The sequence below is a fragment of the Myiozetetes cayanensis genome, unplaced genomic scaffold (assembly GCF_022539395.1).
Source record: "Myiozetetes cayanensis isolate MyiCay16 unplaced genomic scaffold, myiCay2020 scf17, whole genome shotgun sequence".
NCBI classification, from domain to species: domain Eukaryota; kingdom Metazoa; phylum Chordata; class Aves; order Passeriformes; family Tyrannidae; genus Myiozetetes; species Myiozetetes cayanensis.
Window position 1 is genome coordinate 8,721,181 of NW_026087378.1, and position 26,735 is coordinate 8,747,915.

General features: G+C 38.0%; 1 protein-coding gene across 1 annotated transcript in view; it reads left to right on the plus strand.

Moving 5' to 3' along the window:
* CLINT1 (clathrin interactor 1) overlaps positions 1–26,735 on the plus strand; it is a 46,033-nt gene that overhangs the window by 10,975 nt on the left and 8,323 nt on the right. Inside the window, exons 2-8 of the mRNA XM_050311918.1 lie at positions 12,708–12,812; positions 13,454–13,550; positions 15,020–15,128; positions 16,015–16,179; positions 19,283–19,457; positions 23,890–24,130; positions 24,596–24,671. Of these exons, the coding sequence (XP_050167875.1) occupies positions 12,708–12,812; positions 13,454–13,550; positions 15,020–15,128; positions 16,015–16,179; positions 19,283–19,457; positions 23,890–24,130; positions 24,596–24,671 (968 nt within the window). The remainder of the gene's footprint in view (positions 1–12,707; positions 12,813–13,453; positions 13,551–15,019; positions 15,129–16,014; positions 16,180–19,282; positions 19,458–23,889; positions 24,131–24,595; positions 24,672–26,735) is intronic.

Genomic DNA, 26,735 nt, shown 5'->3' on the forward strand with positions numbered 1-26,735 from the left:
TCTTTGTTAATTTCCTGGCTGCAGTATAATAAGCTGCAAAGTAAATAATTGTGCCACTCATAGGAACTGGCACTTCAAGATTAAAGGTGTGAGGGCAGAGCCAGATCAGCAAGAGGACTGTATTGCTTGATGTCCTCCTGCTCCATGGGGATGGCAGAGAGGTGATGTGGGCAGGAAATGTGATGGCAGTGGGTGACTTTGTGTCCTATGTAGGTTAGATGCACATTGCATGAGCACCTTGTAGTTTAGAGAATGAGATAGTTAAATGATAATGTGGTTTGCTTTATAGAAGCCAAGATGAAGATAGTGGCCTCAAGTGTTTCTCTGTCTTCTTGAATACATCCTGCTGAGCAATTCCACTGCAAGACACTTGAATAAATGAAGGAAAATAACTGGTTGTGAACCTGCAATTTGATAACTTTGTCTAAACTGTTGTTTCCTCTTCCTTTCTTCTACTCTGAGAAGTGCAGTACAGCTTCTGCCTCACCCTTAGGACATTTTCCAGGGCACAAGGCCATATTAAAAGTGCAGCTGAAGGTTTTCTTGTTTAGTTGCTTCACCTGCTACTTGGACCATACTTCTGTTGATGATATGCATGTCTCAGGTTTTCTCAGGTAATATGGTGGTAATACTTTGGTACCACACAGACGAAATGTGAAGCTGTGCAGAGTCACAGCTCTGGAGTTGAAGGCAGGAGGAATATGCAAGCCCTTCAAAGGCGGTGTGGGTGCTGAGGAGAGAGAGCAACTTGTTTTTTTGTAAACGAAATCAAGTTTCATGTGTATGATTTAGGTGGAGTTGAGATGCTGCTGTCCTGTCTCTGTTTGCCTTGAGCCTAAAGGGACAGGGAGAGGAGCTGGTTGGAATTGGAGCCCTCGAACAGGCTGGAGACAACAAGGGGGGCACTTTGAGCGGGACTCCAGACAAATCTGTTACCCTTACCTGTACTCTGCCCATGAATCTGATCAGAAAAGAGCTTCTAACAGGTGTTCACTGCTGGCTTAGAGAAGTTATCTGTGCTCAGGTTTATTCCTCAAAATGTTTGCAGAAGAGGATTGATATTGGGGGTTGGGGGGGGGAGAGGGTGCATGGGATGTCACAGTGCCAAAGTGATTATATAGTAACAGAGAATGATCAGTTTGTGTGTTAAAAGCTTCAGTGCCTGCATTGTTTAAACTTTAATCAACCCTCCCTGGTGGAACAGCAAACATGTGTTTAGAGTAATGCTTGATTTGTAATAAATTTGGAATTAGGGCAATGTTTTAATGGTACTCAGCTTGCAAGGAAGGGATAGCTGGAACTACAAGGATTGTTAAGCATGGCCCATTAATGTTGGGGGGGGGTGTTTGTGTGTTTTTGGCAATATAAAATTCCACATTACTGCACGTGCATTCTTCTGTCCTCACCAAATACTCAGCCAGTTGACAAGTAATTGAAACAGTTCTTTGAGTATATAAAGTTTGGATTATTTAGAATTCAGTGTGATTAGTAGCACTGAATAGGTCTGTGCTGTTCGAGGTGCACTGACTACCAGGCAGTGTTCTGCTTTTCCAAGCAAAATCTCTTACCTGTAACTATTTGGCTAATACACCTGAAGCATATATAGCATCAGGAGCTTTCCTTGACCAGCTGGTGCACTACTATAAACTTAGAACTGTTACAAGCTCTTCATGGTGTTAGAAAACCCCGGTGTGAAGTTTTGTGGTGAACATATTTCACATGAACAGTGAGTGAACAGTTACAAAGAGCACAGAATTCCGGAAGCCTCAGAGGTGAGTGAGGCTTATCAAAGGAGCGGTACTTTTTGGGGATAGTCCTAAAGCACTGATGCCAGGTTTTCTGACACTCTGAAAACGTGAGGTTTGTTCTGGGAGTAGAAGATACATCTTAAATACAGAGGTCACTACAGTGCATTCTGGAGGGTTTGGAGTATCCTGTCTACTGTTAGAGTATTATGTTTACTGTGAGGTCAGGTTTTTTTGTTTCTTTTTCCCTCCCTGTCTTCCTCCTCCATTTAAGGTCACTCTCAACATTTTTTATGGTTAAAAATAGGAAGTCTGAGGTGCACATGTGGGTTGAAGTTTCACGGCTTCAAAGCTTACTGTTGCTTCATGCTGAGCGTAGCTACAACTTCCTTGTCCTCTGAAAACTTTTACCCCTTTTATTTGTTGTTTTGAAAGAAGTATAAGACCTTATTCTTCTTGTAAATACTTCTCACTCAGCATTAAGATACTTTGCCCTAATCCTGAAAACTCAGTGACTGGCAGTACTTGAGAGTTTCTTTATCTGTTGAAGAGTTAAAATACTTGAGCTGTGGGCTTGAATGTGGTCTTTTAATTCTATGTGCATACAAGGAAGGAAGTAGCACCAGGTGCTTATTTGTAAAACAGCTTATGCAGCACATTATGAACACCTGAAACCAGCTTTTTATCTTCAGAGAAAGTTACTCTTTAAGTTATATGAATGAAACAAAGGGCAAAGAAACACAGTTGATTGGAGGATGTAAGCTGTAGTGAGGAGTACTTCAGTCTCTCTCCTAAAATAATGTATTTAAATTTTAGTTTTGTGTTATAATTGTCTACCAGTGTTTATTGGGATTGACATTTTGTGGTGCTATTTTATTCATATAAAAAGCACTCTAGAGAAGCGTGTCTTTAATTAGATTTCACTTTCCATTTGTCCTGCTTGGTTAAACATTTGTTTCCAGTACAAGTCCTGTTACCTGATTGGGTCACAAATATGGAAAAATTAAAGGTAAAGCTTGTGACGGCCAATACGTGGTGTGGCTCTTGCGGACTCTTGAAGGATGGAGTGCAATCTGAATTCTGTAAACAGATGCAGTTAATTCTAAAATAAATATTTTTAAAATTGTTGAAGCTTGTCTGTTACAGAAGAAAAAAAATGTGAAGTGTAAGGAGCGGAGTAGCCAAATGAGTCTGAGGATTGAGCAACAGTAAACTGAGTCATGTGATAACAGCATACATAAGGACATCTCTTAAGTTCTGCAGTTACAAAAGGTTACCCAAATTTTATAATTCCACTTCTTTTTTTGACTGTATAGCCACTATTGTTTGAACATAGCGTGTTGAACTTTGAAAGCAATTAATTCCACAGGAATAGGAGCTGCAAAGCGATGACTCCAACCCGATGTGCCAGATGTAAACTCACATGAGGCAGAGACTAAAAACTTGCACAGGGCAGTAACAGTGTTGCCTTTATGTCTGAATCAGAAACAGAGTTGCTGTTTTAGGGTGTAACTGCCCCACCAGAATGTCAAGTGCTGCCTAAAAGGCAGCTTTTTTCCACTTGTTTGTGAAATTGGCATTTATGTTAAGTTTAATCGGATTTGTCACAAGAATGGCTTAAGTGGAATTGTCCTCTAATTTCAGCTAAAATTTGAACCTAAAATATGACCTAAAAACTATTACTGGAAAACAATGGAAATACTATTGTGTTGTTACTATGTAAGTTAAAAGGAAATATTTTGATTCATTCTACTTGCTGTAGTGTAACGTTTGTTTTGGTAAGTCACCTTTCAAGGAATGTTTTTTGAATTCCATATACAAAACAAAATGGCAACACATACTAAGCCTTTAAAAATGAAACTGCAAAAATGTGTATTTGAAGGAAAGATAGGCTAATTGGTGAAGATTAGAGGATGCTAACAGTAAGGTGAGGGTGGGTACTTGGAATTAAAACTTCCCATAAAAAATGGGGAAATAAAGAAATGGGTCTGGGCTTTAGATGGAGGTATGCTTTATATAGAGGTGGTGCAAACCCACAATCACTAGTATTAACATGGCAAAATCCTTGGTGAGTTTGAGAAGTTATTTACTGCCACCTATTAAGATATATAAAACAGCCCTGTATCTGTTGGTGTAAACCACAAGGGATTGTTTTATATAAGAATATGAAAATATTAACACTGACGTACTGCAGGGAATCTGCAGTAGGAGAGGTGAAATCAGTCTTAAATCAAGCGGGGGAGGAAGTGTTTGTTCCTTGCACAAACATGCTTTAAAACTGCCATGTTCCCAAGCTTCATGTTCCCAACATCTGCAAAAAATAATTCAGCTGTAGAAAGCAATTACAAAGCCATTTAGAATAAAGCTTGCTGCAGTTGGGTCACTTTTGACAGGGCGAGATTTTGAAAGGGAAGACTTCAGTAAGGTGCAGTGGTGGTTTCTCTAAGTGAGAGAGAGCTTCTGAGTTCTCTAACAGGCTGCAATTTAATTCTTAAAGTCACTGTTCTTTTTGAAAGTGTGTGTGGTGGATTTTGGGTTATCTTGTTTACTTGGTAGTCTTTTGTGATTAGAAGTTGTAAGGCGCAGGAAATAGCTTTATAGTTCCTTCCTCCCACAAACTGTAATTCATTTGTGGCCATCAGGATGTTTTTCTTGGCTTATCTCTTTCTGTGCAGTTTGCCTTGCACATCTGCCACATAAATTATGAAACTGAACTTGAAAAGCTGAAAGTGTATTTCAGATCCTGCTGTACATAAAGGAGATGGTATTGTTGGTCAGAAAAAGCATGACTGCTACTTGCATGGAAGGTCTGTAATAATACCTGGTATTCATGGACTGAATTGACTGGTGTCATGTTTGTAATGGTTCTGAGGAGCAGCTGAAAAATAAATAACTTCAAACGGTCAAGCATCTCTAATGTTGTGCTGTTACCTCTCTGTAACCTGAGGTATTTCACCAGGCATTTTGGCAGATGGGTCCCCATCTGTTTCTCCGTTCAATGTGGACTGCTGGCTTCATCTTTGCTATCCATATGTTTCATCTGTAAGGCTCTAAATCTAAGCTGCATGTTTTATAACAAAAGTGACATTACTGACAGGAGCAAAATGAAAATGCATTAACTTTGTTACATGATTTTTAGTTAGTTTGTCTTCGCTGAGCAAGGAGAGAGACGTTGGTTGAGACTGAATAGACGAGTTCACTGAGGGCAAGAACAGCACCACACCATCTTTATTTTGAAGGCAATTAATGTCTTTTTCTCTGAATAATTATTGGTAGCATTAGGTGCAAAAATTCCTGGATGTCCATTATATTGTTTGGGATAACAGGTAGATAAATGATGCCTTATCGACAGACCATCACATGGCAACAAAATCTGGTCCCGAAGTGCATCTTTCTATTTGACTTTCTTAAATCCTTTCAGTTTCCTGAAACACTTGTTTGGCCCAGTGATCAGAGCCTGATGGAAGGGATGCTCACAGAAATAAGTGGAGTTAATAGATGCTGCCCCTGGCAATGGGGTGCTGATTTCCCCCTGTCCTTGCCTCTGGTGGTTTGGGAGGTGGCACTATGTGGATTGGGGTCGGTTCTTTTTTAGCTCACCAATTCAAATGCTCTGTTGAAAGTATTTCATGCCCAGATGGATAAGTATTAAATGATTTTTTTTTTTTAATTGACAAAAGTGTTTCTGGAAACTAATTAACAGTTTAATAGATGCCAAGATTCCTACACCTGGGAGTGGGGGAGACATATCCTGTACTCAGACAAGTTGTTTAGCTTTTTATTTTCTGTATGCTCTCAGTAGTTGAAACTAACTTCTGCACATGGTTTAAAAACAGACCATTTAATATTAAAGCAACTTTTTTGCATTCTCAGAAAGCTTTCCCTCATTTCCACTGCTTCACAGGAACCTTTTAATCTAGATACTAAAAATAGTTTAGATGCATGACTCACAGGAGTTGAATGGTGAGGATGAGATGGTGTGTTCACTCCTCTCCAAGGACTTCATCTTAAATGCATGTGTGTCTGTAGGTGGAGGTCTTCTAGATAACTGTATTGTGAAAATATTGCCAGGGTCTGCCTTAGCTCTTGTCCAGATGTTGAATGTTCAGTTGGCTCATTTTGTAGTGCAATAATTAATTCATTTACTCTTCTATTTTTTTTAAATCAGTTATGGATACAATCTTAAATGTCTAGAAGCAGAGCTACAGTATACATTGGGTTTTTTGCTTAAGTTGTTGGGGAAATGTGAAAGCAAATTACTGCTTTGTGTTTGGATAATATTCCTAAAACCATGGATGGGATGAGCAATAACTTGTGGGTCCTTGTGTTGTCCTAGTGGGTGACTGCTGACTTCTCAGCCGAGAAGGACCAGGCAGCTGAACTGATTGGAGAAAATGAGCTGCTGGAAGACAAAGCCAGGGCTTGAAGTGCATGAGCAGGGAGTTGGCTCAGCTTCCAAGTGCCATGGACCAAATTTAAAGTGTGCTTTGCTTTTATTCACTGTGAAAGTCACAGGAAACGTGAAGACTTCCTAAAATTAAGGAAGCTGCTACCAAAATTACAGAAGGAATGAAATTACAGTATTACTATGTGAGAATTGCCTATTGAAAGGATAATGTTAAATACCTTATTCAGAAGATGAAATCATGTTGTGTCTGTTTTGGCATGTTAAATAACAAAAGGTTAAAATATTTGTTTATTGTAAGAAAACTTTGGCACCAGACTTCAGAATACTGTAGAATGACAGAGCTTCTCTTGTCCTCTGTTCATCCAGACCCCTCCTGCAGTAACAGACTAATTTCTTTCTTTAAAAAAAAATAATTTCTTTAGTGTTGCTGTTTGTTTGAATAACATTAATGTTCATGCTGCATATATGACACTAAAAGTGTAAGTAAAGCTTGAACTTTTTTTTTCTTCTGCACTTAGTCCTTAAACAGATATTTGCAGAATGGGGTCTCATTGGAAACTCTTAATGGTGGTAAAACGTACAAAGTTTCTCATCTCAGCTTTTAGTATTTTAGTGTTCCCAGAAGTAAAATTAAAAAAAGGAAAACAGAAGGTGCATAATCCAGTGGTGTCCTTGGAGTAATAGTTAAAGGCATAATATTATGCACATAGGAGTCCCATGTATACATGATATTGTAATTGGTTTGAAATATACATTGAAAAAAATTGGACTGTGTAACCAGGCTCCTTGTGGCTGCTGCCGAGTCCCTCAGCACAGTGGGCAGCTTCCCAGAGGTTTGAGAAGTGTTTCTAATTAGGCTTCCCCTGTCCAATCCAATACCTTTATCATCACTATAAAGAAACTGCTGTAATGTAGCCTGTCTGTGGCTTCTGGTTATTTTAGTTTTCATAAAATTAGACATGGCATTTCACAAATCTTCTGTGGATCTAATGTCCAGAGATGTACTTGTGTCCTCGGTGACACCACCCACATCAATAGCAGCGCTAATCCTGATGGTGCTTTTAATGGAGTGGTCTGACTCTTGCCCCAGGGCTTATTCAGGGCTTTTAAGTTTGTGCAGAAACATTGACTAAGATCTGTTAGGCTTTCTGATTCCTTAATATGCTTTTCAAGTAAGTTCCACTCTGATTGAATGGATGGATAGATGTTTATTATTCTTTCATTACCTTTAATGTATAAATACCTTCTTTTCTCATGGTGCTTATTTTCGCTAGTGCAGGTTTTCTGTTGAAAGGTTGCTGCATGTTTAAGAGACTGCTGATATTTTAGCATTTATACGAAGTGCTGAGTATGTGGTGTTTGAAAGTCTGAAACTTTGAGATATAACACTTTATTCCTTTCCCAATGAATTCTTATCTTAGGAATTATTCCTTCGTTGCTCCCAAAATTTAGCTATGAACTGTGATTTTCCTTACAAGTTGTGATTTCATACTTGAGATTTCATACCTGAATGTATTGTCAGGCTGATGAGAGAACAGAACACCACTGACCGTGGAAAAAGTCTGAAAAATAGAAGAGATGCTGGGAAGCATGAAGTGGAAATAGCTAACTGTGTGATGTTCTTTTGGGAAGACCATGGGCACTGAACTGTTTACAGTTCCTAGTGCTGGAGGCTGCCTCCAAGGTTCTAAGCAAGGTGTTAAATCACATGAACAAAGACAAAAATTGTTGCATCTTCTTCTTTAGCAGGTTTGCTGACATTGTATTTAAATCACTGCTGTTTAAGGGTTAACCTTCAAGTTTGGTGGTTAATTTTAGAGCAGAGATTAGCTGAGAGAATACTCCTCCATTTCTGGTGCAGTGCTCAGAGCCTTGTGTTTCCCCATCCACATTTCCAAAGAGTTTCTGGTTCAAGGTTTATGATTTAGAGAGATTTAGGGTGGGATTTTTTTTCAGTGTGGAACCTGCAGTGATTGATGTGGATAATTAGTTCAGGCACAACAAAACTGATTGTAATGTTACCAATTGGAAGCTATTGCTAGAAGCAGTACAGTTGTAGTTATATATAAGTTATTGTAATCTCCTAACAGATAATTGACCTGATTTCATTTACAGCATATGAATCTGTAGAGATCACCTTTTGGTCCTGACCTGTGAAAAATCTTCACTGTGAGACAAAACAATTCAGGATGTTGTGTTTATTTAATTTTTTTATTAAAATGTTGGGTGGAAGTACAATGACTTTGCTGGCATAAAAGTAGTTTTAAAAAAGAATTTCTTAGTCTAGAAAAGTATTCTTTTCCAGTGCTTATTTTGTGACTATTCTGTAGAAAAACCACTGAAGTGCTGATGTTACTGAGAGCAGAATATACCTCATGCTCACTAATTGTCCTTCTGATCATTAGTGGCTTGATTCATGTGTTGTGTGAGATCAGAAGCCTGAGCAGAGTAGCCAGATACTCCAGTGTAAGGTTCTGAGAGATGTATGCTGAAATCAAACACAAATAGGAGTTCTCTGCAGATATTTTTATCACTTACTGGTGTTTGTGTGTATTTATGTCCACGATGTGGTTTATGTTCAGTATCTGCTGGTAGGGAGGAGAAAGACAGGACTCCTCTTAAAATCTGTCATTGTTGTATCTCACCTGTGAAGTGTTCCTGCAGTGTGGAAGGTTTTATTTTCATGCAGACCATCCACAAGCTGCCTTTCATTTCCATGTATTAAAGAGGACAATCCCAGACCTGTAGGATTTTTATCCTCTTATGCCTAAAAGTTCAAGTGCTTTCAGGCTGTTGAAACTGTAAAGGTTGAAGTGGAAGGTACTTGCTAAACTTCTTGACTGGAGCTTGATAGCTTCTCTGATCTGAGTTTTATATGGGCAGGTACAGAACTTCTTGTTCCCTCTTGCTCTCCTTAACCTTGGCTAAACATCATTCTTACCTCAAATAATACATTGAGGTATGTGCAGTGCTGCTCTCGCCCCCCTTCTCTCCCTGTCTTGCTTAGTTTTCTGTTGTTTTGGGTTTTTTTTTTTAGCACACTGCTGGATGTGACACCTGGATCCAGGTGACACCTTTATCTCAAATGCACAAATCACAAAATGTAGCTTAGAACAAAATTTGAACCATTTACAGTTGGTTCAGTTCTTTGAAAAATGCAGATAAAATTGTGGACAAACTAGTGTTGTTGTGGTACATGATACATCTATTAATTTTCAAAGCATGTTAAAATATAGTTTATAAAATGCATGTAAAACTTTTTTTAAGAGGAAGTGTGCCTTATTATCTGATGCAGTTGGAGATGATCACATATTTGCAACTATTGCCCACTGACATTTCATTAGCAATGTCCATTTATTCACATAGAGGAATTTAGTTTCAGACCTGAGCTACCTATTTAGTGCTGCTATAAATTGTAGATGCAAACATTTGAAGTTGAGCTTTCTCTTCCAAGAAGTTAAAAGCTGTCATCGTGCTACCTGTTCCATAGAGATCTGACAGTGCCCTCTCTTGGCTTTTCCCAGCAGTTTTTTTTTTTTTTTTTTAAACCCCAAATTATACTGAAATAAAGTGATTCGTTAGGTTTACAATAAAGAGTAATAATCCTCTGTTGACACTTGTCTGATTTATTAAACTTAAAATAAATGTAAGACACAGAAGAATGCAACAGTTTGTGGTGTTTGTCTACTCCGTTATTGCTGTGCCTTTATTTTGGATGTAACTTTCACGATACACTTTCCAGTTCAATGTCTTTGTCCATGTCAAAAGTTTCTGTAAATGTTCTTGTCACAAGGGTTTCAGTTAACGATTTGGGGTGAATCCAGTTTGTCTGGCAGATAACAAGGTTGTTCTAAACACCGACTGCGAAGTTACTTTCTGTCAGCCTTGACTGTTGTGGTCGGTTTGTTTACAGAGCAGACCGTGTCCATGCAATCCAGCACGATTCCCTGGAAGCTGCCCAGGATAAACTAATCAGAGAGCCCCCCCTGGTGTCGGGAAGTATCCTCGGATATTAAATTTATATCAATCACAGGAAGTCTTGGCAATCAAGCTAGTCACTTTTTCCCTTCACATCTGGACGTAAATTATTTTTTTGTTGCAAAGGTCACAGGAATCATGGGTAGGGCATGGAATGAGGGCCATAGAAAACATGGGAAAGGAAGAATAAAACTGTATTTCCACCTTTTTAGAAATGGTTATTTTTAAGTGACCTGGAATGATGCCAAACTATACAACAGTGGTGGATTTTTTTTTTCCTTGAAGTTTACTTTTGTTGCTGAATTAAATGCAGCTTAAAGATGCTTTGGTTTGGAACGTTTTGTGCCATTAGATCTCAGCTTGGCGTTTATAAAAGAGCTTTCTCCTTGTTGCTGAGAACAATAACTCTTCTGCAGGAGGAGTTTAGAAACAGAGCATGATCCTGTACTCAGAGAGGCTTAACTGCACCTTCTTTCTTTTGGCATTATTTAATTTCCCTTGTTTTCCTTCCGTCTCCCCCTTCCAGCCCCACTGCTGCTTTAGCCATGTGCTCTGAGCTCTTCCACAGCTAACGCTGCCATTTACTTTCTTACTGCAGGTTTGCATCTTTTCATGCATTTTCCACTCGTAAAGTCTTTGCTCTGAGAAATTAAGGAAATGCTTCGTTTTGTGCTTCCCCCTCCCAATCCTCCGTCAAGTCTCTCGAACAAACGCTTGAGGAGGGATTATAAAAACAAACAGAACCTTTCCATTCAGCTCCCTGCCTTTCCTTGCTTTGGACAAGGGAACCAGTGTGCTGGAAGCTGCAAATCCTGAAGCCTGTAGCTTTGGGGCTGTGTTTTTTTTCCATGCATAAGGGAAATAAAGATGGTATTAGTTCACGATTTTACATCTGGTGAAGAAAATATCAGAAACAGAAGCTTGAGATGTGTTTGGCATAAATGGATTTGTAAAACCTTAATTGCTGGTGTTCCAAACTGCTGCTGTGTTCCTACATGCTTTTTTTTTAATATAGATAGGCTCTGTTAGCTTGCTGATTATTTATTCAGTCATGTAGCTTATGCTCTCTTTAGACACAAAGTTGAATAAAATCATACATCAGGATCTGACAGCAGGAATTCTCATGCTGAGAATCCAGGATAAGTCCAGGAATTTTATTCTGTTTTAACAATTACCTTCTGTGTCCCCTTTCAGACTTAAGGGGATCTCGTTCTTGTTTCTGCTGTTTATAACTCCCAGTTCCAGGATCTTTGCTATCCTTATGCCAAATAAAATTGAACAGGAATTGCTTGAATGCTGCTTTGTGCCAACTTCTACATGTACAGAGGGATGACTATTGAGCATCTTGATGTTTGTTGTTTTTTCTTCTTTTAGATATTTCAGGTTCAGAAGAGGTTTTTAAGCAGCAAGTGCCTTCTCCACATTGCATTATAAATCATTAGAACTTTTCTAGAGTTTAATTCATTTGACTTCATGGGGTGGTTTGTGTTGAAAGTCATCACCTTACAGGGGTGTTTTTAGCTTCTGAAACCAGTTGTGTGATGTACCTTTACTTGCAAACTTCTACCATGATAGGTGTAAACATGTTATTTCAAATACATTCCAAGTATGTAGGGACAGCAGAGGCCACCAGGTCTGCTTTCAGTGGTGGTTTCATTCCTGTTGTGGACTCTTGCTCCAGAACCAGAGAGCTCGTTTTCAAACATTCTCTGTATGAATGAGGCTTTGGGCCTGTTCACTCTCTTAAAATATATAAGGAAATTTGTTGTTTTATCAAATATAGCTGGATGCTTTTGAGGCACAAAGGAGGTTACTGATCTTACAGGTTACCCCTTTGAGAGATTAATTAAAAAAACCCCAGACCCCATATTTACTATTTTAATGTAAACAGCATGGAAAAATTGCTTCCTTTTTTCCAAGTGAGACTTTTCTGTGACCTGTTGTAGAGACAACCTGAGCTCCTTACAGTATTTGCCTCACTGTAATTGAGTGTTCTGCAGCTTTTCTTTTGCTGTTTTGCCTTAATTAAATAAATTGAAGCTAGGAAATAGACCTTCTAGTGAACCTCCTCTCCCTTACTTCAGTCTTCACTGTGATTTTATTATTTGTTAGTTTTTCACCAGCACCTGTTTGGTACTGATATTCTTGAGTGTCCCTTGTAGCACTCATTCAAAAAAAGCCCAAACTACTCCTGATTGAGTTATAAAGCATCTTGCAAATAACTCTGCACCGTTGCAAACCATATCTAGTTGCAGAAACTTTGACTCTAGTGGTTTGGTTTGGATTTTAATTTGACCAAAAGCCATTTTTACTGGACTAAATCCAGCTGTAATGTAATCCCTAGTTTCTCATCTGTATTCTTGAAGACTAATAGAATAGTAAAACCTTCCTAAAGATAACTTAAATGTGTGGTATGGTGTCCTCAGGGTAACTTGTGCACTAAAGCTGTTTTCTCTCCCGCTCTGTAGAGGTATCTCATTAAGTGAGATACGCACCAGTGTCATTATTAAGTTTTCATGTGTTTCTCAGTTTTGATGCTAATCTTCATGTGTGTGAATTTTTTTTTTCCTTTGCAGCACCAATGTGGTTATGAATTATTCAGAAATAGAGTCTAAGGTTCGAGAAGCAACCAATGATGATCCATGGGGACCTTCAGGGCAACTCATGGGAGAGATTGCCAAGTAAGTGATAATTTGACTCAGTGATGAAGAAAAGAAAGGTGCATTTTATATAAGAATGTGAAATTTGCTGCTAAATCAACTCTGCTGTATGCAGGCTGATAATAATGAAAAGTTGCTGTAAATCAAGTTTTATTTTTTTAATGCATAATCTTAGAATGTATTGAAAACTGTAAAAAAATGAAGCTTAACTATTTTTTAAATTCTTGATCTTCCTTTTATGTAGCCTCAAAATTATTTCAATATATCTGACTTTTTTGGAGTGTTTATTTTCAAAGTGCTTTTCTGTGACTTTTCCAAACAGAGCAAAACATGTCAAATTCTTCCTTGAGCTTTTTTGACTGTTAAAATTAATTTGACTAGTCGCAGTGGTTATGAGGGTATTCGTATTCAGCATTATTTTCGTTACAAATTAGTGAAGGTTATTTTACTACCTCAGACTTTTAGAATTTCTGGTTTTTTTCTTTTGTAGTCCTGGAACATAAATAAAGTAAAACCGGGGATAGCTATTTTTTTTTCCCCTTGTAATGTCACCCGATGTGCCTGGGCTTAGATCACGCTGCCATCTACTGCCAGCCCCGAGTGTGAACAAGCGGTTGTGGCAAACCACGGAGAACATTTACTCCTTTTGTTTGATTCTTTAGGGCTACGTTTATGTATGAGCAGTTCCCAGAACTCATGAACATGCTTTGGACTCGAATGCTGAAAGATAATAAAAAGAACTGGAGGAGGGTTTATAAGGTGTGTATGTCTTGAGACTTCATCTTGGTGCTCGTACCGTGCGGTGCCTTGTTTAGATGCTCCGACAGCACTGATTCCACCAGTAACCTGTAATTTCTTTCCTAACTGTCTTTTATAATTCTGTTAGTGAAGTCAAAGGTGTCTTTCAAATGCTGTATGTGAAAAAAACCCACAAATATTTCTGGGTTTAGAAGAGTGTTTAAGATCCTACTTAATGAACATAACAGAGCAGTTACATTTTGCTGATATTCAAGTGCTGGAGTAGCATTTGCAGTTTGAATCTACCCAAAGGAGTTGTTACAGAGCTCTGTGAGAAGGAGGTAAGTTACTGTGCTACCAGGAAAACATTTTAGAAGGAACTCAAGGCTATCTGCAATAAAATGCAAATTAATCTTAATTTTCTGGCAATTCGTAATTCTTTAAAAATTGTAGTTTAACTTTGAGTGGACTGAATTTCCTTGCAGATCTTATAACACTTTTCCAAAACACAATTAGGACATAAAAGAGCAAGAGTCATTTGCATTTTTCTTGTCTTTGGTGAATTAACGTGGTATAGAAACTTTTTGCTTGAGATTGTATCATGCTGAACTTGAAGTGGTGTTCAGTGTTCACTGAATTATGCAAATATAACCTCATTTTTCAGGTTTGATGTAACAGACTAGCTTATATTCTGTTTTTGTTGATGCCAGGATTGTAGCAAGACACAATTAATTCTAAAGCATGGTTTGTGCTTTTCACAGGTGCTTGATATTTTGTAGTCATAGTAATTGTTTTCCCTGAAGTACAATAGAAATTAATATTTAATGTTATCACACATAGCTACTTAATGTTATAAAGACTTCTTGGAATTTCTTATCAGGTTTGGATTGGATGAAATGTAATGATAGTTTTAACTGATAAAGGCACTACTTCAGATAAGGTACATTTTTTTTTTTTCTAGATAGAAATCCTTAATATATAGAATTGAAATGAAGGTATTATTTAAACTTCATTTGTTTTGCCACTTACTTAAAATTGTCCTGAAATGCAGTTCTGTGTATCCATGGAATCCTGCAGAAGGCTTCTTAAATTCCTGTAGGAGTTACTTCTCAGTGAAAACCACTGGAAAATTGTGATCAAAAGAGGCAAAAGAAAATGCTTTGTTTTGCAGGGTTAACTTTTTCTCTTAAATTGTTACTGCTTTCTCTTTCAATAAGCAGTAGCTGATAAAGGTAACAACTTGTGATTTAGTAGTAACAAGTTAGAGTTTCACAAATACAGTTTTGATAGTCTAAAGAGTAAAAGGTTCATGTGAGGAAAACATGTTTTTTTCTTTGTGAACCATATAATGAGCATTTATTTTAAAAGGGAAAGTCTTATTACTTACTAATTTGGGGAGGGGGTAGGTTTGGGTTTCTATTGCCTATTTAAAAAAAAAAAAAGATAGAGCTTTTGTTCATGCAATCATAAGGTGCTTTGTATTTTTATAGTCTTTGCTGCTCCTAGCTTACCTCATAAGGAATGGATCAGAGCGTGTTGTTACAAGTGCCAGAGAACACATTTATGATTTGCGATCCCTGGAAAATTACCACTTTGTAGGTGAGCAATAGAAAAATCTTATAAGCAAATTAAAACAGTAGTTGGAGTTGTCAGTCACCTGAACCAGCTTAGAAGCTTCCCCAGTCTAATTAAAATGTGACTGTTGCCAGTTGTGTGAAGAGTGCAGAATCCAAGACGTGGGGCCCTAGAGTATTAATTAGTGAAGACAAGAACTTGCAGAAAAGACTGGCTAATAACAACAGAACCAACACAACATGAGTGTTCGGGTTTATATTAAAATATGCACTAGAGACTGGTCCCCTGTGGTGTCCGTAAAGGAATAGCTTTAATCATATGGGAAGAAAAGGTTAGAGCTCCAAAACACACACATCTGTTTGAAGCTGGGTTTTTTTTTTCCTCCCACCAAATAATATTTACAGTGCAAAGGCAGCAAGGCCAGTGTGTGTTTTGAATGTGAAAAAAGGCTGGAAAGGAGCACATTTAGCTTATACTCCTTCCCAACTGAATGCAGTTTTTCACAAAACCAGTTTTACAATGAGACAGTTCTTGCAATGAAACTTGCCCAAAGCTGTGCTAAAAAGATTGAGGGGGAAAGGGGGATGTTTTGAGGGGTTAAAATTGTTCAAGTGGAGAATATAAGTTCTGTCTCAGTCTTTATTAATCTGTCCAGTGTTTCAGCAGCAGTTAGGTGTTTCTAAGTACTCCATTCAGTGAAAACTCATTTATCTAAGGATGAAAATTGGTGTTAAAGTGTTTGGTCCCTTTTAAACAGATGCAGTGGACCTCAGTAACCATAAAATCTTTGATTGCTCTGTTCGTAATTCAAGTTTTCTTATCATTTTGATGTTCAGTATTGCTGCCTCTTATTTTTTCCTTTTTTCCTCTATCTTCCATCCATCATCTCTATCCTGCATTACCTGTACAGATGAGAATGGCAAAGACCAGGGGATAAATATCCGCCAGAAGGTAAAAGAAATGGTTGAATTTGCTCAAGATGATGATCGGCTTCGGGAAGAGAGGAAGAAAGCGAAGAAGAACAAAGACAAATACATTGGGGTTTCCGCAGAGAACGTCGTAGGGTTCAGATACAGTGAGTACTGGGCTCCCTTGGCCAAGGGTTGGCAATCCTCACTTGGCTTAGATCACCTGAGTAACTAAAGGAATTTCTAATATGCTCCTGTTTATGCTTTTTCTTTATATTTCTTTAACTGTCAGTGTTACTATTATAGAAGAAATCTTGGATATTTCCCCCCATATAAATTTAAATGAATTACTTTGAAAAGCGTAAGTTAGTCTTTTCTGGTCATAACTAATTAGAAATTTACACAAATAGCATTAATGCATTGGCTGAATTCCAACTTAGCTGTCTTGTTTTTATCCATAGGCACAGTCTCCTTGTGAAATGAATGCTGCTGTAGCAGAAGTAGATAAAGAAATGCCCTTGTAAGTTAGGGTTTCTTAGTCAGTCTTTTAATTAGAAAAATGAAAGTGATGATGCTTTGCACCCACCATGGCACAAGACTTGCTTTGCCTCCTTCTGCCAACCTCCTTTAACACCACTAATTAATTTGGGTTAGGGCTTTCTGGGTAGTGATCCTGTTTGGGTGGCACAGCATAGGTAGATAGATGCCACTAAACATTTTGGTTTTCCAAGTAATACTTGAAAAACATCTGTGGATTTTCTGGAGTCTGTCAGATCTGGCTTTAAATATAGGCACTAAGTACCTTGCTTTCTCCTTGCTCCCTAGTCCCTGTCATATTTTGTAGCAGGGATCTGAGCTTGAACTGGCTTTTACATCTGATATATCCCAGCATGCCATCCATGATCCAGCTGTCAGTCAGTGTTTTCCTTAGCCTAAGTAAATCCTTGACTACTTTTATTAAGGGATGAGTACCAAATTCCCAATGGCACAAGGCTCTGGGTTGCTGGAATCGGGGAGTTCTTTGAGAAGGGTTTGGTGTAAGAGCTGAGCAGTAACTGTGCAGGACTTAAAACTTCACCTGTCCCTCTCTGGTGCTGTCTGTGTAGTTTTTTTACTTTTCTTCACTGGGAGACTTAAGCTTAGATTTACTCCCTTCTGGTTTTGACAGATTATTTCTCTGTTCTCCTTTTTTTGTCATATGAAGAGTGGTTGAAAATCTTTATCTCCGTAGCAGGATATATCTTGTTTTATTATATTCCTTTAGGCTTTTGCTACCTGCTTGGAATTCCAGTGATTCTCTTTTTAGGAAATACTTATGAGTCACTGTATTTGTGCTTTGAGTACATGTCCCTCTGTTCTTTCCCTGAGCTTATCTTTTGACTTGCTCTGTAAAGAGTCATGATCTACCCTTGTATGCTGGGTAGAAGCCTTTCTCCATATGCTCCTTAGTTATCACTCAGGCTGTTCAATTTGAAGGACTAGTTTCTTTGTGTTGTATTTAATTTTTATGATATTTTTAATTATTCCTTCATTTGTTGAGTAAAGTAAAAAATGGAAAAAAAAAAAAAAGCCCAAAAGAATCTTTCTACCAGCAGAAAACAAACCTTTTCCCAGGTGAGATTTCTAATCAAAATTATTCTAGATATTTAAACATAAATGCTTGTATATTCACATGTTGCCTTAGTTCATTTTGTCCTGAAGATACTGAGCTCTGAGTTGGTTTCTTCTTTAATTTTAAAATTCCTACTGCATAAGGAAACCCTTCTAAAGGAATCTGCATTAAAGTGCTTGAGAGCCTGGCATAAACTGAAATAAGGCCATTTTATTCTCCTGCAAAATTTAACAGCAGTACATTTCTTAGCAGTGTCTCCTTTTCCAGTGATAAAGATCTCACTGAGTATCTCACGGATTTGTAACAGATTCTCTACTGAAAAACTTCGATTGATCTGAACAACTATCATTGGAGACTTGCACTCTTTGTCTTTACTAAGCAAATAAATCCTCTATGATACAAAATTATCAGACAGGTGTAACTTAAATTTTGCACCTTGTAGTGCTGGAATCCATAATTTTCTATTTATTAAAAATGGCTTAATTGAATACATCTTGAACATCAGCTGAGCTGCAATGTCATTTCTGTGTAACTTGCAGGAATGATTTTTTTTCACTGTTCTTCCATTCTGCTACTCAATTTCATTCTCCTTGAGAAAAAAAATTTTAAAAATGCGAAACACTAGTGAAAAATGTACAAGAAGTGTCTGGTTTCGTGTGTGTGATGGCCTGGAATGTAAAATGTTTCTCTAAAAATGTCATCTAGAAACTGAGCTGTTTTCTTTGCTTTATACATGTGTATTTTGGGCAGAAGGTCTGAGGAGATCACAACACAAGTTAAAATGTGCTGTGCTTCTGATGGTTAAGTCTTTGTTAAAATGTTGGGGTCTTTTCCTTTTGAATTAAACTCAGGTTAGCTGTGTATGTATAACTAACCCACACTTAAGTGTTTCAACCTTCCTTGTACTTATGTGCTTAGTTCAAGTAAAAGTGGCAGCTGTTTGGAATCTAAGATACCAGTATGGAGGTCTTCAGTACTTGATTAGAAAAAAAGTTTTTGATTTCTTGATAATAGTGTTCAGTAAAGATGTTCAGGATAGTCAGTGGCTGGTGAAAAGGTGAATTGCTTTACTGCCTCCTTTTTTTCTCCTTTCCCATCTCTTTAAAAGGTTCCTTTAACTGCTAAGTATGGAAAAGCAAACAGAAAGTTACCATGCATTGAACATGTCTTTGAATATTTTCTTACTGTGCTTTTCTGTATTCCTGAATGTCAGTGTATAAAAAAAACCAGTGATAACACCTCTGAGCACACAGCTTGGCCAGGAGTGGAATATTCTGCATTAAGTGACTGTTCCAGAACTGGAATGTCCCCTTTCTAATCAGCTGCTTATGCAGCCAGGGTTGATGGTGCTGCTTGTGCTTCTCCAGCAGAGTCCAACAAGATCCTGATGTTCTGTGCATTAGGATTGTGTCATTCTCATAAACAAAAGTCTTTGAATCTGCATTTCTACCACTTAATGATTGGCATTGCATGCTGTGCCTTGCTGTAATAGTGTTGATTCAGCACGGTGGGAGCTTTCAGATTGCTTTGAAAACTTGTAAGGCTTTATGTATGTGGGGCAGGGGGGCTTGAGAGGGATTCCTGAAAGACCACAGGCATTTTTTTCTTGTGTAATATTAATCTTGTATATATTATTTCTTATCTTTTGTCTTACACAGGTGAAAGATACGATCCTGAGCCCAAGTCCAAATGGGATGAAGAATGGGATAAAAAGCCAGCTTTCCCATTCAGTGATAAGTTAGGTGAGCTGACTGACAAAATTGGCAGCACGATTGATGATACCATCAGCAAGTTCCGAAGGAAAGATAGAGAAGACTCTCCAGAGAGGTGCAGGTACTAACTGGAGTTATTTTAACACAAATTTATCTTTGAAATCACTATTATAGAGCTGTTTGACATGGCTGAATATTCCTTATGATACTCTGCCATTCCTTTTGTCCATATGGAAGTATGTTTGGGTTCAGTACCTGTTTCCTGGGCTTCTTGTGCAGGTCTTCCTGGCCTTAGGGAATAGTGTAGCTCTGGCAGTAGTTAACTGCACTTGGCTGCTTTCCATTATTGCCCCAGCTTAGAAAGCTGCTGGCAAAGCAGGGAATTTGGCTGAAATTTCGTAAGCTTTTCCTTGTCTCAGCAATTCTGTGGTCTTGTGCCAGTGTACCAAAGGCTGCCACTTAATGCTACACTTGCTCTGAATGCTGAAGTGCCAAGGAAGAGGAAGATGAAAATTGCTTAGACTTAACTTGACACGGGTCTGCCTCCCTGAGCTGATCCCAGGAAGAACAAGCTGCAGGTGACTTGCTAAAAAAAGTCAATTTCATTTGAACCTTTTCAAGAAAATTCTTGCATTTTACATCTGGTCATTAAATCTTTTCAATAAGGAAGAAAACCTACCCTACTTTGCCTCCAGAAAGAACTTTTACATACATCACACTTCAACAGGTGCATTGAATTTAATTATCTGGAGATCAAGTTCGTACTTAACAGAATCTGAAATTGCTGTAGAGAAAGTGCTCAAGTATATTGAAATAATTCCCTTTTGGGAAACAACTTAAAATTCAAATTTACACTGAGATTTGATTAATATTTTTTACGGGAATATCTTCAGATACAGTCACACACATACATACATATGGGCATATGTGAATATAAAAATACACATGCACACGTGTCTGTGTTGCAAAAAAAAGGCAATTTTGCACAGAAACGAGAAATAATTGTAATGGTAGCATTTCTGGGGGAAAAGCTGGCATGGTCTTCTTGCTGGGGCATTAATAAATCATAAAACTGGTATTCTTTGCACACATCAGGGTTTCCTCTTAGAACTTACTATCAATGGACTACAAAGAGAAGGGATCAGAAGGAAAGTAAACAATTTCAAATGTAACAATGGTGTATTGCTGTGTGCTTTTCTGTTCTTACCTTTCAAAAGCAACTTGTCCCATGATGTCTGCAAAGCTCACATTTTTTTAATCTTATTTCCTTTGCTTTATTTCTGAATGGCTCCTGGTCTCTTACATTGGATAAATTCTTGTACTTTTCAGTGGTCTAGGCAGGCCTTTCTGAAGTCCAGTCTTTATCAAAAGCAGCTTATTTTGATGACTTCTTCACTGTACATCTCTATCCCAAGTAACACTGATCTTTTTCCCTGGCTAATATTACATTTTTCATTTTTGTTTTGCGCTTGTAACCCTTGTCCCTTCCGTTTTATTTTTCTTCTATTTTTTAATATATGTCAGTTGGGGAATTTGTCTTGAAATTTATAAAAAGACTCAAAATATAAGGAGGTTTTTTTGGGACATGCATAAGCAAAGCCAGTTAGGTGATTGCACATTATCCTGTCCTGAGAAGGAATCCAGGTTGCAGCAGTATGGTTGCTTCAGCTCCTATCCTGGAATTTCCTTTTGGCTCCTCTTGGCATGGTGATTAGATACCATGGAAGCTATTTTATCAGTGTTCAAATGAAGGGGCTTCTTTCCACAGAAGCCATCAAAGGATCCAAGAAGATTGAACTCAAGGTTATAGACTGTCTGTATTTATACTTAAGGATACTGTAAATAGAAACCTTAGTGGGTGCTGTATTAGCAAAATACTGTATCTAAATATTGTAACTGAAGGAAACATGAAATTTTAATTATCATGTAACTTCAGCTCAGAATAACAACATACTTTTGTAAATGCCTCACAAAATCAGTGGCATTTCTGTGTTTTCACACTTCAGCAATTTTTAAAAAAAAAATGTACTGGCTTATTCATAGCCTGCTGCTATATAATAACAATTAAGTTGCCATTTCACTTGGAAAAGTGACTAAATGGTGATACTCACTCAACTGGCAAATGTGCTGTTATGTTCTATTGTTTCTATCTTAATAACTTTATAAACATTATTACTTGAGTACTGTAAAGCCAATAAGGGCCTTGAAGCACAAAGAATGGGACTTGGGCATCTTCGCTGTGGTTAATGGAATTTGGAAGACATGTCCTTATGTACCAGAAGAATTTGGCCAAACTTCTGGATTTCTGACTTTACTTGCAAAGCCAGTACTTTGTGTAGATGGGGTGAAAAAAATGCTTAAAGTAATGAAAAACTTCAACAAAGAGCTAAGAACTGTGGTACAGGCTGTTGAGTCTACAGTAAATTTTAGTGGAACTGCTCTACACAGCGAACTCTGGAGAAGCTAAGTCTGCTTAAGTCTCAGTAAACTATTTTTGTTGCCTTCAAAGTATGTTCAAAAGAAACCCCACACCACAAAAAACTTCAGACAAAGAAAACAATTGTGCCCATACTTTGATTCCTAGAAATTGTAACCATGTACTTTCTTTTCAGAAGTCTTTTTAATTATTTGGTACACTGCTAGCTAGAATTTTTGTTTTTAAGTAAATTCTGTAATTCTCATATGAAGCACTGCAGTTTTACTGAGCACAGTAAACACACTTAAAGTGAACATTAATCTGTAATTTTTTTTTTTTTTGTTAATGTGACCATGAAAGAAAAATAAAAAGTGGGTCTCCTGAGAGGGTTTGGAAGCAGTAGAGGTTGTCATAGAAAATTGAGTCTTTTAATATTTATTCTCCTTTCTGGGATATATGCTTGATTTCTTTTCTCAGAAGCTTTTAGTCCTTTATTTTGCCTTAGATCACCAAAGACTCACTTTTTCATCCTTGGTTTATTGAGATTGATCTAGAGCAGTTCTGTATCTATCAGACTTCAATTGTCAATCATTTCCTCAACCCAGGGAATGTGTGTGTGGACTTGGTGGACTCTGTAGTGAGGACAAGAAACATATTGCAGCAGGTTTTAAGAGACTAAGCCTTACTTCATGTTGTCCTACCCTTGGAGGCTTTAAGCACACATCTGAAAGGCAGCATCATCCACACTCCTCCGAGGCTTTTCGGATGGATGTGCCATGTGCACCATCTAATGTGCAGACCTGTCTTCTCTGGGGGCTTGTGTTAAAATCTTGATGTTGCAAATGGAAACGTGGTGAGTGGTCCCTTCTGTGTTTGTGCACACAGGTGGGTACCTGCACAACTCCACAACTGGGACAGTGGGACTGCAGTCACATGTCAGGGTTGAAGTGCCTTGGAAGAATAAGGTTATGGTGGTGCCATCTGAGCTCCCTTGTCTGTGTAAGGGGTGCTCCAGCCAATCCCAGGAGTTGCTGATTGGCCAGCAGCTGTGATATTTGTCTTTTTAAAAATAAAAAATTGAAAAAGGGAGGGAGCATTTGTGTTCAGTGATGTTACTGAACTGAGGTATCCCCAGTGGTGAGCAGGCAACGTGTTCCAAAAAAGCCCACCATTGTTAGCAGAGAACAAAGGCTCCCCTCCAGAGTATATTGCAGTTACTGTCACATTCCCACTGACAAAGGGACAGCCTTTCTTAAATCTTGCAGTTTTAGTATTCTAATGCATTATTAAAATATAAAACCCTTCCACTTTCAACTCTGTTGCTAAGGGAATTACTATTCCAAATGTTTCAATGTATTTAAGCGTTCTTTATAGCAGTTCTCCCTGCTGTGTACAAATCTTGATTGTAACAGGCTGTTGGCTGGGGCCAGTTGGTTTGTTTGTGAAAGACTTAAAATATAAAAGTGGAAAATGTAACAGATTAAACAAATAGCATGCAGTGGCATTTAAAGTTTTTGCCTAAAAGGATGACATTGTTGTTCTTTTACATTTTAAGAATAACTGTGTGTGCTCTGATAGAAAATGAATAGTATCATTGCATTGCATAATTCTGTAATTTCCCACAACATTTTAAAGAATATAAAAGCCTGTTTCTCTGGAAAAGGAAATGAACTGAAACACCAATGGAGCTGTTGAAACCTGAAAGATAGTGCCTCTATTTGGTTCATTGCTTTCTGTCTCTTGGTGTAAGTACTGAACAGACCTGCCAACTTGACTTTTTGTTGCTGAAGTGTTACATAATGTGTGGAGGAGTTCCTGTCAAAAGGTAATTCCATGTACTGGATTTAAACACTGATTTCCTATTATCCTCTGCCGTGGACTTGCAGTTCATGTTTAACAAAATAACCTGTTTTTCTTCGTCACATCTGTAGAACAGGTGCGGTGCTGTGTGATGTGATGGGTTATGTAAGGGGGAAGCATTTCCTTTCTCAAATGTAGGAAGAAGCAGTATTTTTATTATGAACTGTTGCTACAAAAAACTGCAGTAACTAAAACTGCTTGTGGCTTAAGCCAAATGTCCTCTCAAGGAACTGAGAAGTTCATCATGAATGCTGTGCTATCACTTTTGTTTTTCTAGTGACAGTGATGAGGAAAAATCAAGAAGAGGCAAATCTCCCAAAGCTGAATTTAAAGACGAAGAGGAGACTGTGACAACGAAACACATTCATATTGCACAAGCTACAGAAATTACAACCATCAGACAGAAACGCTCAGCAAATCCTTCAAAAACCATTGACTTGGGAGCAGCAGCACATTATACAGGAGATAAAGCAAGCCCAGAACAGAATGCTGCTCATCCTGCACAGCCTACAACAAAGGTGAGACAGCAGGAAGGCAAAATAAAACATGATTTTGGAAACTGCTTTCTTCTGACTTCAGATGATTTCTAGTTTGGGGAATTATTTTATCAAAAATGTTTAGTTGGGGTTTTCAAAGTCTGTGGAACAGTTTAATCTGTGTGATTGATTTAAGATGTAGAATATTTTAGATATAACCATTACTGTGTTTCACTCTTCAGAAGAGTGAAGAGAAAATCTTGACCTGAAGTGTAAAGGATTCACTGAACATGCACACTTATTGAAAAGTCACCAAATTCTTCAGTTACAATAAAAAACCCCAAACCTGAGTCATGAGTTTTTCCAGTATTTGATTTTACATTTAGCCACGTTCCACTGATTGTTGGCTTCAAAGACAAATCTGTCATCTCTTCAAAGTAAAAGGAAACTTCTCAGTGTCATTTGATTGATGACATCATGAGATCTGTTGTGTAATTTCTTCTTCAGGCTGCTGTACCCTCTGGCAGCAAGTCATGTAATGACCTGGTTGACCTGTTTGATGGAACCAGCCAGCCAGCCACAGGTAGGCACATTTTGGTTTTATTTCAGTAATGCATGTTTGGAACCAATTCTGAGGATGACCTCAGTTGTTGCTGTATAGAGAGAGTAGTAGATAAATGGACAAATGAATACTCAAAACCAGTTTAGAACTGCCTAGAACCTCTTGTAGCAAGGTACTGCATGTGCTATTGCATGGGACTAATAAATGTGAGCAGCACAAAGATTTAACTGCCAGATCAGTCTGTCAGAAACTGTGTATGTAATGCAGTTATTTATAATTAACTCTAAAAGCAAGTGCAATTCACTCACATTCAGGCATTTCTCGTAGTGCAGTGCAAAGGCTGGGCAGCTGGAGATGGATGATCTTCACAGAAGCTTTCAGCTCAAGTATACGGCAAACTTGTTTCTTTATCTTTTCTCTTGGCACTTAGTTCATCCAAACCCTAATATCAAAAAGAATTTACTACCTAAAAATAAAATTACTGTATTTAAAACACATCCCTTCACTCTGTGCATGTGCATGTTGACCTTCATATGGACTTACCCTTAAGCTCTAAAAATGCAGTTTCTTTTTAGAGGTGTGTTAAATTTTAGTGCATTGCATACAGGATTGGTAGAAGCGTTCAGGGCACTGGTGGTTTGCTTTTCAGAACCTAAGACTTTAAATTTAAAGGCCTGTTATTGTGCTTACCAGTTCTTTGTAGTAAGGGGTTTGGTTGTGACATGGAATAGAAAAAGGGCTTTGTGTACTTGTGGTCTGCTGGCACAGTTGGGAGAGGCTTAACTGGGGGTAGAATTTTTTTGTTTAAAGATCATTTTGATTAACAAGTAAAATATGAGCATGTGCCTTTTCACAGGTAGGAACCTTTCACAGAACTTCACCCCTTTACAAATAAGCAGTGTGTCATGATATATGGGTTCTTGTTGGCATGGTTTGTAGAAGTGTATGTTTGTGTCTTAGGCTGACCTCAGTGTCTGCTGTCTCCTTGTTTTAAGGGCAAGGTAAAATCACAGAGGCTGTACCAAAAAATGACAGTCCAGAGGGGCTGGAGGCCACGTGTGTGACCATGTGGCTGCATTCAGGCATTTGTAAAGACTGCTCTTACTCACTTCTAGCTGAAGTTACACCAATTCTGGGGTTATTGTAGGGGGAACTCCTGATTTTATATTATAATACAGGAGCACAGTACTGTGACCACTCAGAGACACCTTCCTTTCATCACTATCCTACCAAAATGCTACATCTGTAAGTATTCAATGCACTATAAAATATATCAAAACTCTACTGGAGGGGAGGGAAATCGTCATAGTTATTTAGTATCAGACATCTGTCCTAGTCCTTATTTTGAGTAGATCTTTAAAACTTTGTTCATGCTTATTTTTGGGAAAGGAGACAAAGGTTTCTTGTCTGTTCTGAAACATACTAATTCCTGATGGTTAAGAAATAAAAATCATTCCATGTGCCTTGTTTTTGTGCACAAATGCTTAAATTTAAGGAACAACTTACTTTGTGCTGTTTCCTACTTTATTAACTTCATGTACAAAGACGTTCATTATACATTGAAGTTCCCACAGTCCCGTGAAATTTTAAGACCCTGGAGCAGAACCACTACCCCAAAATCAATACTGAAACAACTTCGATCCAGTTCTTATGGCAGAAGGGATTGGAGCCTTTTTTTATTTATGTACATGCGTGTGTATGTTTTTACTTTTATAAAAATAAAATCACATTGAGAATAGATGTTTCCCCTTCAAAGTGAACCTGCCTGTATTTCAAACAGAGCTATGGCAGCTTCCGTATTACAGTGTATTTAAATCTTTCAGCAGTTTGGCTCTTTGCTGTAGTAAGCCTTTTTTTCTTTACCTTTTTTCTTCTTTCCCAAAGCAGCATTTAGAAGTGGTGCTGAGAAGAGGCATATTACCAGCTGGTCCTGCTAAATAACCTCTGCTGACCTGAGCAGGCAGATGGAAAGGGTTCATTTGTAGTGACAGATCTCGCATGGGAATCTTTGAGGCCAGCTCATGTTGAGAAGATTAGCACTGTCCTTCACGTGCAGGTCACTTGTTATGACCACTGCTCCTTGCA